The 14,657-nt window shown below is 37.7% G+C and overlaps 2 protein-coding genes across 2 annotated transcripts; one reads left to right on the top strand and one right to left on the bottom strand.

The window, feature by feature from the left end:
- The first annotated feature begins 1,977 nt into the window (after positions 1–1,977).
- On the top strand, positions 1,978–10,950 carry LOC146164930 (kelch-like protein 12). The gene is made up of 12 exons (XM_083382628.1): positions 1,978–2,180; positions 2,605–2,728; positions 2,958–3,111; positions 3,892–4,112; positions 4,569–4,715; positions 5,321–5,429; positions 6,086–6,195; positions 7,810–8,014; positions 8,458–8,598; positions 9,192–9,338; positions 10,092–10,224; positions 10,770–10,950. The coding sequence occupies exons 1-12, from the start codon at positions 2,101–2,103 to the stop codon at positions 10,876–10,878; spliced, it is 1,680 nt and encodes a 559-aa protein (XP_083238754.1). The 5' UTR covers positions 1,978–2,100; the 3' UTR covers positions 10,879–10,950.
- Positions 10,951–12,423: 1,473 nt separating this feature from the next.
- LOC146164929 (baculoviral IAP repeat-containing protein 3-like) lies at positions 12,424–13,866 on the bottom strand. The gene is made up of 3 exons (XM_083380883.1): positions 13,757–13,866; positions 13,291–13,548; positions 12,424–12,868 (listed from the first exon to the last, which is right to left on the bottom strand). Exons 1-3 carry the CDS (start codon positions 13,783–13,785, stop codon positions 12,424–12,426), a joined length of 732 nt encoding a protein of 243 aa, XP_083237009.1. The 5' UTR covers positions 13,786–13,866.
- Between the last annotated feature and the right edge of the window lie 791 nt (positions 13,867–14,657).

Genomic DNA, 14,657 nt, shown 5'->3' with positions numbered 1-14,657 from the left:
GAAAAATCATACCTTTCACAAAGTAAGCGCACACCATCCTTCACAAGCAACAAACGTTTTTCTCTCTCTATCACACTATCGCATTTCTCGCCCATCTTAACCGACGTGCTTGTTTTCCGATTTCGTTTATTTATGTACTTCTGTATGTGTATAGCCTCTAAAAAGCGTATCTAGCTGGTGTAGTTCTTCGTCGTGTATGTTTTCCGCTGCTTTAGGTAAAATGAACCGAACGCGTAGGGTGCTCTATATTAAGTAATAAAAAAACCGTTCGGGGCCATAAGAAAAGTTCGTCGTTCAAAACGGATTTATGTCCGTTTTCGTGCCCGTAAAGTATATTCTATATCGCGTAACATGTTGCTGTTCAATTTTCCCGCCCCGTAAAACATTACAAGATGTGTGTTTTTTGTCGTTGTCGTATATCGTGGACGTCGTATTTATTTCTGCCCTTATTTCTGTCGTGCCTCTGTCCGGTCTGCCGTTTCCAAGTAAAAGTGGCTATAGTACGCAGACCTCGAAATGCTACCCAATGCGATGCATAAACTATTTGTTTTGAGCTCTGCGTTCCTGGCGAATTCGAATCGGCAAAGCGGGCATACGTACGTCGAAATATGCAACCGCTTTGCGCGGGCGTTTCTTTTGTAAATCGCGACTCTCGGCTGTTTTTACAAATCTTGCGGGAGTTGTGTTTTGGGTGGCGCCCGCGCAAACCGCCAACCTATGTACAAAGACGGAGCATTTCTATGTTGCAATGCGTCGCGCCAATGCGTGGCCAAACTCGAATAAATACATTACCACAGTGAAAATCGGGGCTCTGTTTATTTTAGTATGTTTGCAAGAATTAAGCGGCCTGGTTACCTTAAATTAGAAAAGACAACCTTAAGAGAAGAGGCTGCTGGTTTTCTAGTTTAAAGAACCCGAAAGGGTTTATGTATGCGGGTTATCTGCATATTTTTTGGTGTTTAAACCGTTACGCTTCTCAGTAAGCGGTCCCAGGATTTTTTACGATGGCTTATCACAGACATAACGCTACAATAATACGGGATCATAGCGTGCAACCATCAATTATGTTATTTAGAGAAGTTCGTTGCTGCCAATCAAACCCTTGGGCTACTAAGCGTGTAACACACTCTCTATGTTCAAGTTGATTAAACAGATCAATCAATCACTGCAAGTTAATATCCGTAAAGTCTAGGAAAAGGTTGGCTAATCAAATGCCAATACGCTTTTTGTTTGACTGGCCGGGTAAGGTAATTTTTTGCTTACTGCCGATAGAAACCGTCAAAGAAAAGATGCACTGGGCTACGTTGTCTAAGCATATTTAGTTTCAAGATGGTAGAGCATTTTGTACCTCGAAATTGTTGAGCGGGCAGTTTTCTTAAGCCAGGAACAGGAACTCTCATAGTAAACCGCTGAACTGTGAGGGCTCGAAGCATGTATGGTACGCCAAAGCTAAACGGTGGCTTGGGAACTGCTAAACTTGTCGGTTGGCCTCGTTTCTAATGGTCCGTTGCAACCGTGAAGGACAAAACCAAGCAGGGTTAGCAGCGCGTTTTGTATGTAGAAAGGCAAAATATACAGTCCATTATGGGTTAAAGCAGTGATGCGGCACAGTAGTGTGCCTCGATAGATACTGAATAGGCCGCGAAACTTTTGGTAAATTAGAAAAATTATTTGGAAAAATGTAACTTTTGTGAGTTACAAATAGACATAGTCTACTGGCAAGCGTGCTAGACTGAGTGCACACTATCTATTCTAACTCCTGTAATGTTATTGTGGTATTAAGCAATTACCTTGCCGAATGCCGGGTATCAGGGACGACTGTCAAGTTGTATAATCTTTTACTGGTTTGTAGGGAATGTGCCGCGAATATTTTTTGATTTTCTTGGCCTTTTGGCTGGTCGAACTTATTGTACATAAATGCTTTGCAAACAAAAATCCGCTTACATATGAACAATCATATGGTTATAAATAGAGTACTATATGCTGTATTTAACATAAATCCTGCTATAAGAATGGTAATATGGAATTTAGGCGCTGATTGGTTATACTCCGACACCCGAAAATTGTTTTCGAGTTAACTTGGATATTTCGACTTTAAAAATGGCTTCGCCGTCTGACGAAAGTTCTGTGGAACAAACGATCATGAAGTTTCGAGACCAGCTGGTGGAAAGGCTCGACATGTGAGTTTGTGTTTCTTTTATTGCACATCGGAGTTTAAGGCACGTATTTGACATACAACTGAGTTCCATAAGAGTGTTATTCTAATATCAAGTCGGTAAAAACGCTTTTCGCGAAAATTCAACTGCAAAACAAAGTAAACAAACTGTTTGTGACATAAAAATTTGGAGAAATATTTCACAAGACATTATTTTCTAGTTTAATAAATCGAACGCAAATGGTTATAGTTCAGAAGAATTTAGGAATGAAAATAATTTTAACAAAACGTGTTTCAAAAAAATCACTTTAAAAAGCCTTTTTGCCTCGAAGGTTTAAATTAACTCCTCATGCCTTTTTATATAGCAACAACTATCCTTGACTTAACTTACCACAGCAGTATGACTAAATTACACACAAATTTTTGTATTAAAAACTTTGTCGATTCAGGGACAGAAAGGGCAAAAGAGAATTTTGCAACGGCACCCTCATCACAGAAGGAAGGCACCATAAGGTGCACACTTGTGTGCTGGGAGTGGCTTCCGAGTATTTCAAGAAGGCCTTTCCGCTAGAGGTATCTTGTACTTTGCATACCGGTACACAGAAAAGGGGGATGTCGCAAGAAGGTTCTTGCCAGTTTTTGTTCAGGGTTTTTAAAAATGGCCGAGCCTTTATAAAGCACTAAAACAAAATATAGTTAAAGTGACAAGCAAAAGTTTGAAACTTTACTTTTTTGCTAAATTATTTTTGCTGACGCGCGCCTGTGGCTTTTAACGTTGTAACAACGAAATTGTTGTGCACAGTTCAGCGATCGCTGCCTGGCAGTGGTTAGCATCAACGAAATCCCACACGAGCGCCTTCTCATCATGCTCGACTTCATGTACACCGGGGTGGCGGAAATCACCGAGGACAACGTGCTCAAAGTTCTGGCCGACGCCGAGTTTACAGAAACGCCAGGTTGAACTTATGTGGTTATACATTTTAAAAAGTGCGAATGATTTTACACGCGCCAATGTTAAACAACAATAGCAAAGTGGGACTAGCGAATCCATTTAGGTCCAATAGTAGTTTTGACAGTTGATTGACAACGTTTTTGTGTATGTCTGTAATAAAACTTTGCTATGAGGTTGTTTTTTGTTATAATACGTTCATGTGAATCACTAACAAAGTTGCAAGTGATACGCCATGCAAAATCTTTCAAAACGTTTGAGAACCACTGCTTTACAAAGTTTAACATGATGCATTTGGTTTAGAAAGGCTACAATTCGCGCTCAATAACTGAAGCAGATAGGGATCTAGTGTCGTGCAAAGTATGATAACAAAGTATGATTACAATAAAAATCAAAGTTTGAAAACCTGAGTAAAATCAGGATCAGACAGTTTTTTAAAAGGAATATATATTTCGCCTCTACTGGCATCGTCAGTTCCTTAATCAAATAAAATGATCGACGAACAGAAACCTGCGGCCAATGGTTTTGGATTCCATAAAGATACGCCCTTATAAAGTATAATTATATTCTGCTATACTTTTTAACTGATGAGTCACAGCGTTTTTAATCTACCTATAGGTGTTTTTGCTTTGTAACTACACTTCGTTTTTTTGGCAACCTAAACTGTTTGCATTTTTCCATATCCTTTTAACAACATTGTTCACACGGCTACGGCGCAAAAATTGTACAAAGTTAGATTAATTATTTTCTGATAGCCCTGCAAACTGACATTACTCGTCTATCATAGATCTAATAAACTACTGCTGCTCGTTTCTGGAGAAAACAATTCAAGCCGAAAACTGCCTGGAAATTCGTGCAGCAGCAAAACGGAACGGTCTGGATAAGGTTGTGGAGCTGACCAATAAATGCATGGTTGCCAACTTCGACAGTATTGTGTGCCAGGAAGAATTCTTCCTGTTGGATGGAGCTCGCGACATGCCGGAAGTTCTGCGGGTTTTGCAACAACAGGTTGCGTAGAAACCAGTGTTTTAAAATGTTCTAATTTATTTGGAAAGGTTGTTCTTTTTTAACGGTTTTAATAATAAAGGCATAAAACGCTTTGTCATGGAAAATTTTAAGGGAATTTTGCCGATTTGAGTTTAGGCATCGATAAAACTTTGGTGTCTGTCAGCATATGTGCAAAATCGATAACAATTAATTCCTGTAAAATTTATTTTGTTACAAATTTTAAACGTAAAGTGAAGTGTTTTATCTTAGTTTTAAATTTGTAAAATTAAGTTGTCTTTTGCAAAAATGCAGTTAATTGCTACCTGTTTATTTTTTATCACGCGAAAATATTGTCTGGCTTAAATAATTGTTTCTGATGCTAATACCTTTCTAAGATGGCGGTTTGTATTGGAACTCTAGTATATAGACCCAGACTTGGATTATGTTACAAATTTGTTTATTATTATACTATTTTAGTTACATGCGGAAAGCGCATTCAGCGCTCTGGTGGCCTGGATGAATTACGACCTCGAGCAGCGACAGGACAAGTTCTTTGATCTCTTCACCAACCTCGACCTAAAGGGATTTACGCGACGATTTCTGAGCAAGAGGGTTGTCGAAGAGGTTCGCAAAATTTGTATTTTCATCTATGATATTTGCAAATATACGGCTGAAATTTTTAAAGAAACCTGTTTGGAATGTTCTAAAAATAAATCATCAATATTTTCTAAAAGTAAATCATCAATAGCAAAGCTAATGCCCCAAACTGCTTCAGGTTAATTTTGATGCACAATATTGTAAAAATAGGTCTTAGTCAGCTTAGAGCAAACCTAATAGCCACAAGTATTTCAAGTGAATTAACTTCTAAGCGCAAATGAAGCTAAAGACCTAACATGGTGTTGCTATAAGGTAGCTCGAAATTTGGGGAGGTTCGAAGGCGCTGAATTATGCTTAACAATTGTTTAAATTATCGGTATTACTTAAATTACAAACAGTGTCAGTTTTAGGCTCAACAGATTTTCTTATATCGCTGAAAAATCACGTAATTTTTCCACGTGTTATTTTGACACCTTTCGTGATTGAAGGTGAGATTTAGTCATTGCTCATCAAAATAAATCCTATTGGAACTTAAAGGACACATTGAAACCACAGCTGTAACTGAACGTAAAAAATGGCATCTGAACATCGGCTATTTGTGTTTTTGGAAAATTTTTATTTGTTGTTGAAAGCCTTTGGTCCGGGCCAATCCTGATTGCACAAAAGCTGTAATGGATCTGTACGCCAAGACAGCACAAGATGGACGACGGTTAGCAAGAAGACGAACAAGCGACTGGCAAAGTCCGTATGTTTTACTATTTCTAAAGTAATTTAAGTCTCACTACAGAACAACTGAAACAAACAAGATTACTATGTTTTTGTAATGCTTGCAGTATTGTTAAGAAATCATTGTAAAATACTTCCCAGTCAACAAATTTTCCTTAATAACTTGAAATAATTTTCCCCAAAGTCTTCATGTTCTGCCTAATAATATATATGTCATGTGAAAAATGTGACTGCTAACGGCGGGCTTTTGTTATCAAACTTTGATTACATGTTGGCCCAAAATAAATTGCGTAAATTGGTCTTTAGGGCAAGTTTATCCTTCGTCAAAAATCATAGCCACCCAAGTCAAGTCTCGATCATCACATTAGCTTGAAAAATGAATGACTTTATTTTTCGCTTAGCAAACACCGAAAACGAAACAAATAGCGAGCCTATTTTGTAGGTATAAAATTTAACATAAATTACTCTTTTTTTACGAAAAATATTTTTAATGAAATACTTAAGATTTATGTAAGTCGTCTGCTAATGGACTTTAGTCCAAGTTAAGTTATTTTTCCCCAAATACGTAAGTAAAGTTAAGTTATTTTTCCCAAACACCAATGTTAAGTCAAGTCCTCTAAAAAATAGTGACTGAAGTACACATCAGAGCATTGCAATATTCGTATTTACAGCATCCTACAAGCAGAGACAGAGGTTTGGCGCTGCAGTGATAGGCGGAATCGGCAGTGAGAAGAATTGCACCAAATATGATATGAAGACAAAGGAGAACAGCCCTCTGCCGGTTAGCAACTCATTATGTGTTTGGCAATTGTTTAATGCAGTGGTTCTTAAACTTTTTTAAAAATATTGCGCAACGGTCCCTCAGCAACTTTTTAAATTGCTCACGGTCCCTTAAAAATAACACAAAATAACATTTGTTTTTGATGGTATCAATGGGATTGGTGCACTTGCTTCTTTGCTATCAGCTCGGCTACGTTAACCTCTAACGAATCATTTATTTGAGTGAAGCAATCACGAACAGTTTTAAAACCGTGACCGTACAGCCCACATTGGCAGCGCGGCAAGCTGTAAAAACGTGATTCTCGTTAGCACAATGCAACACTATGACGTCATAATGGACAATTAAACTCAAAGCGTACAATAACGTGGAAGAACAACTAATCAGCTCGGTTTGGAAAAATAAGTTGCCTGAAAGTTTTATTGCACAAAACGCTTTCTTCTTCAGGAGCGTCGTGGTGAGTTTTTGTTGGGTTCTTCGCGGTCCCAGAAAATTGTCTCGCGGACCCCAAAAGGACCGCGGACCCCAGTTTGAGAAACACTGGTTTAATGCATGACATTTTAGAGCTAGCATCACAAAGTTACTTCGTAATTGGACGTCTAAAATTATTCATCATAAAAACCTGAGGTTGTTATCGTTCGAAGTAGGGCCGTTTCGGCTTAGTTTCACCACCGAAAATTCGATGAGAATGTGAACTTGTGCCTAATTGGCACAGAATCTTTAATGAAAAAGTGGCTATAGCAGTTTTTTATGTTGTTTTGCCTACTTTAAAGCAGGGCTGCGGTGTCGGTTAAAAATAACCCGACTCCCAAGTGCCGAGTCCGACTCCGGTCAAATGTGCGATTTTGTCGAGTTCCGAGTCCGGCCCGGAGTCTACAGCCTGCATTTAACCAATTTACGTAACTAAAATAACGTGGATATTCAGCAATCCACTTATAGGGGTGTCGTATAATACATTCACTCACAATACATGGTTTGAAAATGTTCCACCATATAATATTCCAACTTTACAATTTCCATTTGGCGGCCATATCAGTTTTAAAATTTGATACTGCGCATGCGCATGTTGGACTCGGGACTCGGGTAGTTTTACAAGGTAACTCGAGTCCCGAGTCCCGAGTCCGACTCCGACTCCGCAGCCCTGCTTCGAAGTTTTAGTTTACTCAAATTTAATGTACGTTGAACGCCACCAAAATTTGCTCCCAGTTTAAAGCCTGCCTTTTACCCAATTAGTTGTTTTCATGTGACAATTTTAAGCGGCAAAGATGTACCAATATGATTGACAAAGGTAGTTAAATTTTCACGCCCTATATTCCAGTGGTAGCCCTTCAATGGGCTTTTAACACTGTACCCTCCTACCCTCCTACTTTGGGAAAAGCGTCACGAAATGTCACAAAAGAGTTATCTAAACTCATAATGTAAACCACAAATTTGGTTTTAATTGCCCAACAGTTAAAATAATATTTTTTGGTTTTATCAATTAAGTTGAACACTAAGTCAACGACCAATAAATAACGTACGGTTACGTTTGACAGATGACAAAACGTTTTGCTCTAAAAGTTTCTCACATGTCAGACTGTGGTGACAAATCTAATAATCCTTTCTTGTTGAACGAAGCAACTATCCTTCGAGCGATGTGGAGCCGTTGCCGCCGTGGCCGAGAAAAAGATCTATGTGATGGGAGGCTCAAGTAAACCAGGCGGATCCAGCACGCACGCCAAGTGCGAGATGCTAGACGTGAACGAAGACGAAGGTGGCGATTGGAAGGTGATGGCAGACATGAAGCTGGGGCGCTACATGGCAGCGTGCGCCGTTATCGGAGGTATAGGGTTCTATTTAAAAGGCAATGTTCAACTCTGGTGTCCTTAAACATCGCGTAAATCTTACGCCTTAATACTAAACACTTAACAATATCGACGAAAATTTGTTGTCCTGCTTTTGTGGCTGGTTTGGTGAACCGTGTACGGACAACGCTCCTGACTGTGAATGACCTCTGGTTACACTGCAAATGTGAAACGCCCCTGTAGCGCTTAGACTGTTTTGAAAAGGCACTTTTTCCTGGGTAATTTTTAGCTCTAAATTTTGTTTTAAAGGACCCATTATTATAGAGGTTATCTGCCAATAAGAATATTCAAAGGGCAAAACAATTCAAGTCAATTAATTTCGTCCTGAAGACTAAAGTGAAACCAAGTTGTCTCAAAACAAGGATTAAGTGCAATTAAGATAAATCACATTCCCTGACAAGATTTTACACTAATGGTTTAGATCGCATCTACGTCACGGGCGGTCGTAGCGGAACAGCATTCCTGTCCACAGGCGAGACATTCGACACGGCGAGAAACCTGTGGTGTAGTATGCCTAATATGCTGCAACCGAGGTCCTACCACGCAATGGCCGCACTTGGAGGTAAACCACTGTGAACAGTTTTTCTTGGCTTATAAATTGTTTATTCTTGGCTTATAAATTGGTTATTCTTGGCTGATAAATTGTTGTTGTAAGAGGCACATGTAGGTTTTGTTTCACCTTTGTTTGAAAAACCATAATTTGATACCAACATTAAAATATCCATAAAAAACATACCTACATCCTTTAAAATATCATTTTATAAAAAATGAAGAAAAGAAAGCAACACTTTCCTACAAACACTTTCATCTTGGTACGAAAATGTGTGAACTGTATTTCATATTATTAAAACTAAATCATAATCAAAGTTTTCGATTATACGAATTGTTAACTGACCAATTTGTAAAACATTTGTAAAACATGTTATCTAAATTGAAGAAGATTTGCGGCAACTATTCGATTTTGAGATTGTCGTGAAGGCGATCGTTTGTAATGCATACAAGCTACGTGTTGCTTGCGTCTAATTGGTTCACTATATCGATATCTTCGGACAAGTGCTGCTCTGTCGTAGACTAGAAAACAAACTAATCGATTTTATAACGGCCTTGCAAAAAATCTTTTGAATACTTATATGAGCTACGTCTTGCTTGAGTCAGATTGCCTTTACTGCATCGGCAATTTTGGTGCCGGGGAGAACGAGTGCTACGACAGACGAAGTGGAAAATGGAGGGTGGTTGCTCCTCTCAACGTTCCAAGAAGTGGCTTGGCGACCGTAGCACTGGAGGACGACATCTACGCGATAGGTGAGTATGAATGCTGTGATCTACAATACACTTGCGGGAAGGTTAAGGAAAAAACTAATAAAAAGCTCAAACCTAATCATAACCAGTCACTGCATGAGGTTTTTTGAGAAAGAAAGTCGCCGTGACCCTGAGTTTTGGCACGCCCTGAGTTTTTATTTTGCCAAAAGTTGATTTCATTTTTGCTCTCTGTTCACACACGGAATACACGCGCACAACGATGCAATGACGTAGCTACGGATTTGGTTTTGTTCTTGGTTTATCTTTTCAAGACGCAACCTATAAATTTTTATTTACTATTGCTGTTAAATGTTATGGCGACATACTTTTTTACAAAATAGAAACTATGTTTTTGTTGCTTAACGCTTTTTTATCTATTATAGTATATAATATCATGAATTGATGTAGTATAATTATATTTGTTAGTAAAATATTTGCAAATAAATTTACAATCCTTTCGTTTGTTGTAACAACCAATACATACACGGTGAAACATATACTCTGACTCAAAATATGCGGCTTATTTCAACAAGTTGTTTATGCAACATTTTCACTCGGATGAAATACGTGGGTAGGCTTATTTTGAATCCGTATAAACATGAATGACAAGGGGTTAAAACACTACAAACAATTCCTGTGTGTCTCGCTGCTTATTTGGATTTGCTGGTTTATTGATGGTTTTTAAAAACACTAAATTGTGAAATATTTCGACTTACAAGCTGATCCAAGATATAATCAGCCACTGTTCATTTAAAGGGGGCCTTGGTCTAACATCGGTGGAGCGATACGACTCACGAGCGAACGCCTGGTTACAATGTCAGCCGATGAAGATCGGGAGAAGCTGTCTCAGTGCTATCGTCATGCACAGCAGGATATATGCCATTGGCGGGTAGGTGTTTATGTATGTTGTGTGGCTTAAATGTTTTTTACACTTTTTTGATAAACCTTGTATATTTTAACTACGTGGAGGAGTTTCAATCAGTTATGGTCATTTCTGTTATTGAAGTAGTATAATTAAGCACCATTCAAGTTATTAGTAAATGTAAATCACCGTCATTTCTCAATCCTAACCAAGATTTTTTAAACACCACATAAAAATAATTCCAACAAGAGCAAAATATATTTTCATGTTATACAAGTTTCGTATACTAACCTTTACTTTTAACTGACTGTAATTAAATAACGAATATGTTTTCTACTAAAACAGCTATATATCTATTGATTTGTCTACGTTACCTAATTTGGAGGAAAAATGATCTCCCAAATTTCTAAAGGTTAAGTCATTATGTCGTAAAACTTAGTCGACCGGTTTAAAATCAGTAACCTACTTTTTTGTCATACTGATCGCCAGTTTTATCTAAGCCAACTTTCTCCGAATTTTGCAAATTACCAGTGTTAAGCAATTTGTATTTAAAATATTTTTCCTAATTACAGGACAGGGCAGAAGACTGTGGAAGAATACGATCCTTATGAGGAGACCTGGACACTTTACATGGAAACAAAGGCTGTAGCAAACGAAAGCGTTGCCGTCGGTACTATTTGAAAACGCCGTTAAAATTTTCAAACGGCAACACTGTTGCTCGCTACGTGAATGTCACAAATTTAAATGTCGTGGCCTTTTCATTGTGCCAAAAAAACGACTTGCTCGAGAGAGTAAAATCAAGTCTTATTCTTAAAATCTACTTTGGGTATCGTGTCTCGAGGAACTATATGCGACAGTAAATTAGGCTACATAACCGTCAAATGATATAAGGTTACAACGAGGTATTCCTGGATTCATGCACTGCTTAACTTAATTAAAAACTTTTAGAACTTATTTTTTGGCCATTTTAAGCCAGTCCAACATGTAAATGCATTCAAGCTTGAAACTGCTATATGTTGCTGTCGTCTGGCTCTGTAGCTGTGGTACCGGTATATAAACAAATAAACTCTTAATATGTTCTGCTTCCTTGTTAATTTTTAACACAGTAGGTTGCTGGCATTGAGATAAATTTACCTTATCTGGCTAGTTTGAATTTCGTTTAAATCGTATGGCGAGTTACTTGACTTGAAATATTTAAAATTGTTAGAAACTGTCAAAACAATAACTTTAATGACGATAACCAAATCTTCTATTTGTTTACATTATAGCCAGGTACAATTTACCTATATGACTTTTTTAGTTTAAAAAGCGTGAAAAATACTTTCTGAAAAAAAAACACGTATATATATATACAAGAAATATTAAAAAGCCCTTTAGTATCTCGACCCTTTTCCACATGTCAAACGTGCGTCACGCATAAGGTTGTTTTAAGCTTTCAAGACTGTACATGTTTATATTTTCTTAAAACACGTTATTTACTTTACTTATGACGCTTTGCCTTTTTATCTGTTGTGTTTGGCAATCGCAAGGTGTCAATATGTTAATACTAAAATATTTTTTGGCCAAATGTCACTATTGAATATTACTCAGGTCATGTTGTTAAATTAGTCATTCGAATGACAAAATGAAAATCCGCGTCATTTTCTTTTTATCGCAATCCAACTTGTTAATTACGGAAGCTCAGTTCCAGTTAAGTTTATTTAAACGGCAAGTGTTTAAATACACGTTAACAATTTTACGTTTAGACTAATATTTCAAATAGCAAACTATAAGAAGGCTATACATATGCAAACACATGTTATATATGTAGTATACAAACTGATTTTTGTGTGAAAATTTAATCAAAATAAGTCCCTTCTTAAAACACCAGTCTAAGTCAAGTCATTTAACTCCAATACACTCAGACAATTATGACTGTAGGCGATTACCAAAATTTTACCAAAAAAAATTATTAAGTCGTTTGAAAAAAGTGTATTAGTCATGCAGTTACTCAAACGTTTAAACATTCTCGATTATTAACTTCGATTATGTAAGTTAGTATTTCTAAAAAACTTGGATTTTAAATGTTTTTTGTTGAATTTCAATTAAAGAATTCATATCACTCTCAACGTACACATGTAGTTTTTTTTAAATGAACTGTAACGAATCGAAAGTAAAAAGAAATCACGAACAGAAAATAAAAAAAACAAAGTTTATGTTTAGGTAAATATAGGCAGCAGTCTTTAGTTATGAAAGTAAGTGTTCATCCATTTCTCTCTCGTAGGCTTGCAGATCGCAAATAAGTTCTCTGCTGGTTTGGTGAGTAATTCCATCTGCGTCAATTTTCTTGGCGACAACAGCTTTAACTGACTCGACATCAAAACCAAGGCCCAGGCCGACTTTGGCAATATTGGAGTCGATAAACGCCGAAAGCAACTCTTCCTTACTATTGTAAACATTGGCAGCACTTTGTTGAGTGCTGTCGGTCGCTGTAATGGCTTGCTGTGTTAGAGGCGCAACGAGAACAGCTGCTGTTGTTTTTGTTGTGTTGTTTTTTGTGTTTCCTTGAATTTGTCCCGCAGTTGAAGGGCTTTGCTGCCGTTTACCCATTAGCGGTCGTTCGATGTCGGGATAGAATGACGTTACCCACTCGACAAAATCGATTCCTTTGCTTTTCAGCACGAACTCACAGCTGTAACGATAGAATGCGATAGGTAAAGACAAAGGTCATTATTCGCAAATATGCGATTCAATACTCTACTGTATTATACTTCTAAAACTTTATACAGCGTTTTCCTTTGTTTGTCATGTTTTAAAGCAATTTTGCACAGGGTTAATCTTAATTAATCAAAATGATGAAGCTACTACAGTCGACGACTGACCAAATGTTTAATCTACTACAGTCGACGGAAATTATTGGGGACCTACTTTTTGTACGCGATTAATGCGAAGCACGGTTTTACGCTGCAAGCAGAATAGGATGTTAGCAGCACAATTGGTGGTATTTGTGTAGAAACTACGTAATTGCTTCGTTATAATTATAACAGATCTATAATGCACCAAAACCCTTTTATTGGAAACGAGAAATCTTAAACTTGAAGAAAAATCACCAACTTGGGGTACCACTTGGCGTGTTCAAACCAAGGGTCATCAAATTCTTTCCAGTTTTGTAAACCGCCCCCACAGTAAAAGCATTTCACTCTATCCCTCAGCGCCAAGCAGTAGAAGCCAGCCTTGGCAATGTCGCACGGCTTGGCCGCAATACGATTCGGCCAGTTGTGCAGAAAAGTCATTATCCTGCAAGTCAGCACTGCCATAGCTGGGTTTGCTGGTTGTCGACAGGGAAACATGTCGCCCGTTTCTGACAGATTGCTGCAAATGTGCAAAACCAGTTACAATCGGCAGCAAGTAGATTTCATTGTAGTGTATAAGCATTGCTTTAAATAGGTTGTAGTTTCAGACGTGTACAATAGCATTGCTTATACATTACAGCTTACAAAATAAATGCAGCAGCATATAAAGAAATTAACCTTTAATACTGCAATTTTGCATTAGTGTATTACAGGCCCCTATCACTTACTTTTTATTGCGCTTTGGTACTTCGCACATACTTTTTTAGAGCTTTAAAAACACTGGCAACGCAGCAACGGTGCAAACTGCACAGAAAATAAACAGAGTAGACATCGGTTTAAATTGCACGCCAGCGGGACAGTTATCAGGGGGAATCCCCTCCTCTATACAGCACCTACATGTGATACGATTGCGTCTGCTGTCAACAACCATGGCGCAATCTTACTTCCTTTTAAAGTGCATTTACAATTTACATGGTTCACTGATCTGTAAAATATTGCCTGTATGTTTGTTTCAGAGACACAGAGTGTCAAACTCTTGCGTTAGATTGCTGTGTTAATGCAATGTACACTACAACTGCACACATTGCCTACAGCAAACGAAACTGCTGTAGCGTCAGTTGCCTGCCAACACATCAATGACGCGTGGCGCAATTTAAATAGTAGCGACACATTTGATTACACTGGCGTAACCCGTTTGTTTACACAGGGCTTGGTGGCCTTTCAAGTAGACAAATATAATTTTTTTTTTCAAGTAAACAAATAGAATTACTTGGACAAATATAATTTTTGTTAGCTTTTCTAAATAAGTTTGTAATAAAAAATAGGGCATTTCAGCTTTACGAAATAATATTAGAATTAGAATAACAGAAATCAGTCACAAACAAAAAAAAAATAAACTAGATATATCTTTGATCAAGTCACAATAAATTTGACAATGAACGGCAAAGACCTGATAGCTAAATTGCTGAAACTAAAAACGCCGGTGAAAACGCATATGAAATTCTTGAGTTTGATTACAATTAGAATGTACAGCACATTAGTCTAATTAGTCGAATTGAACAACTAGAACTGTCAAGTTGTCCAAAACGGCCGGTGCCAAAACGGCGCCGCCTGGTAATCCCATACCCT

Source organism: Ascidiella aspersa, chromosome 2 (genome assembly GCF_963924565.1).
Source record: "Ascidiella aspersa chromosome 2, kaAscAspe10.2, whole genome shotgun sequence".
Classification (NCBI taxonomy): Eukaryota; Metazoa; Chordata; class Ascidiacea; order Phlebobranchia; family Ascidiidae; genus Ascidiella; species Ascidiella aspersa.
This window is presented reverse-complemented; position numbering and strand designations above follow the sequence as displayed.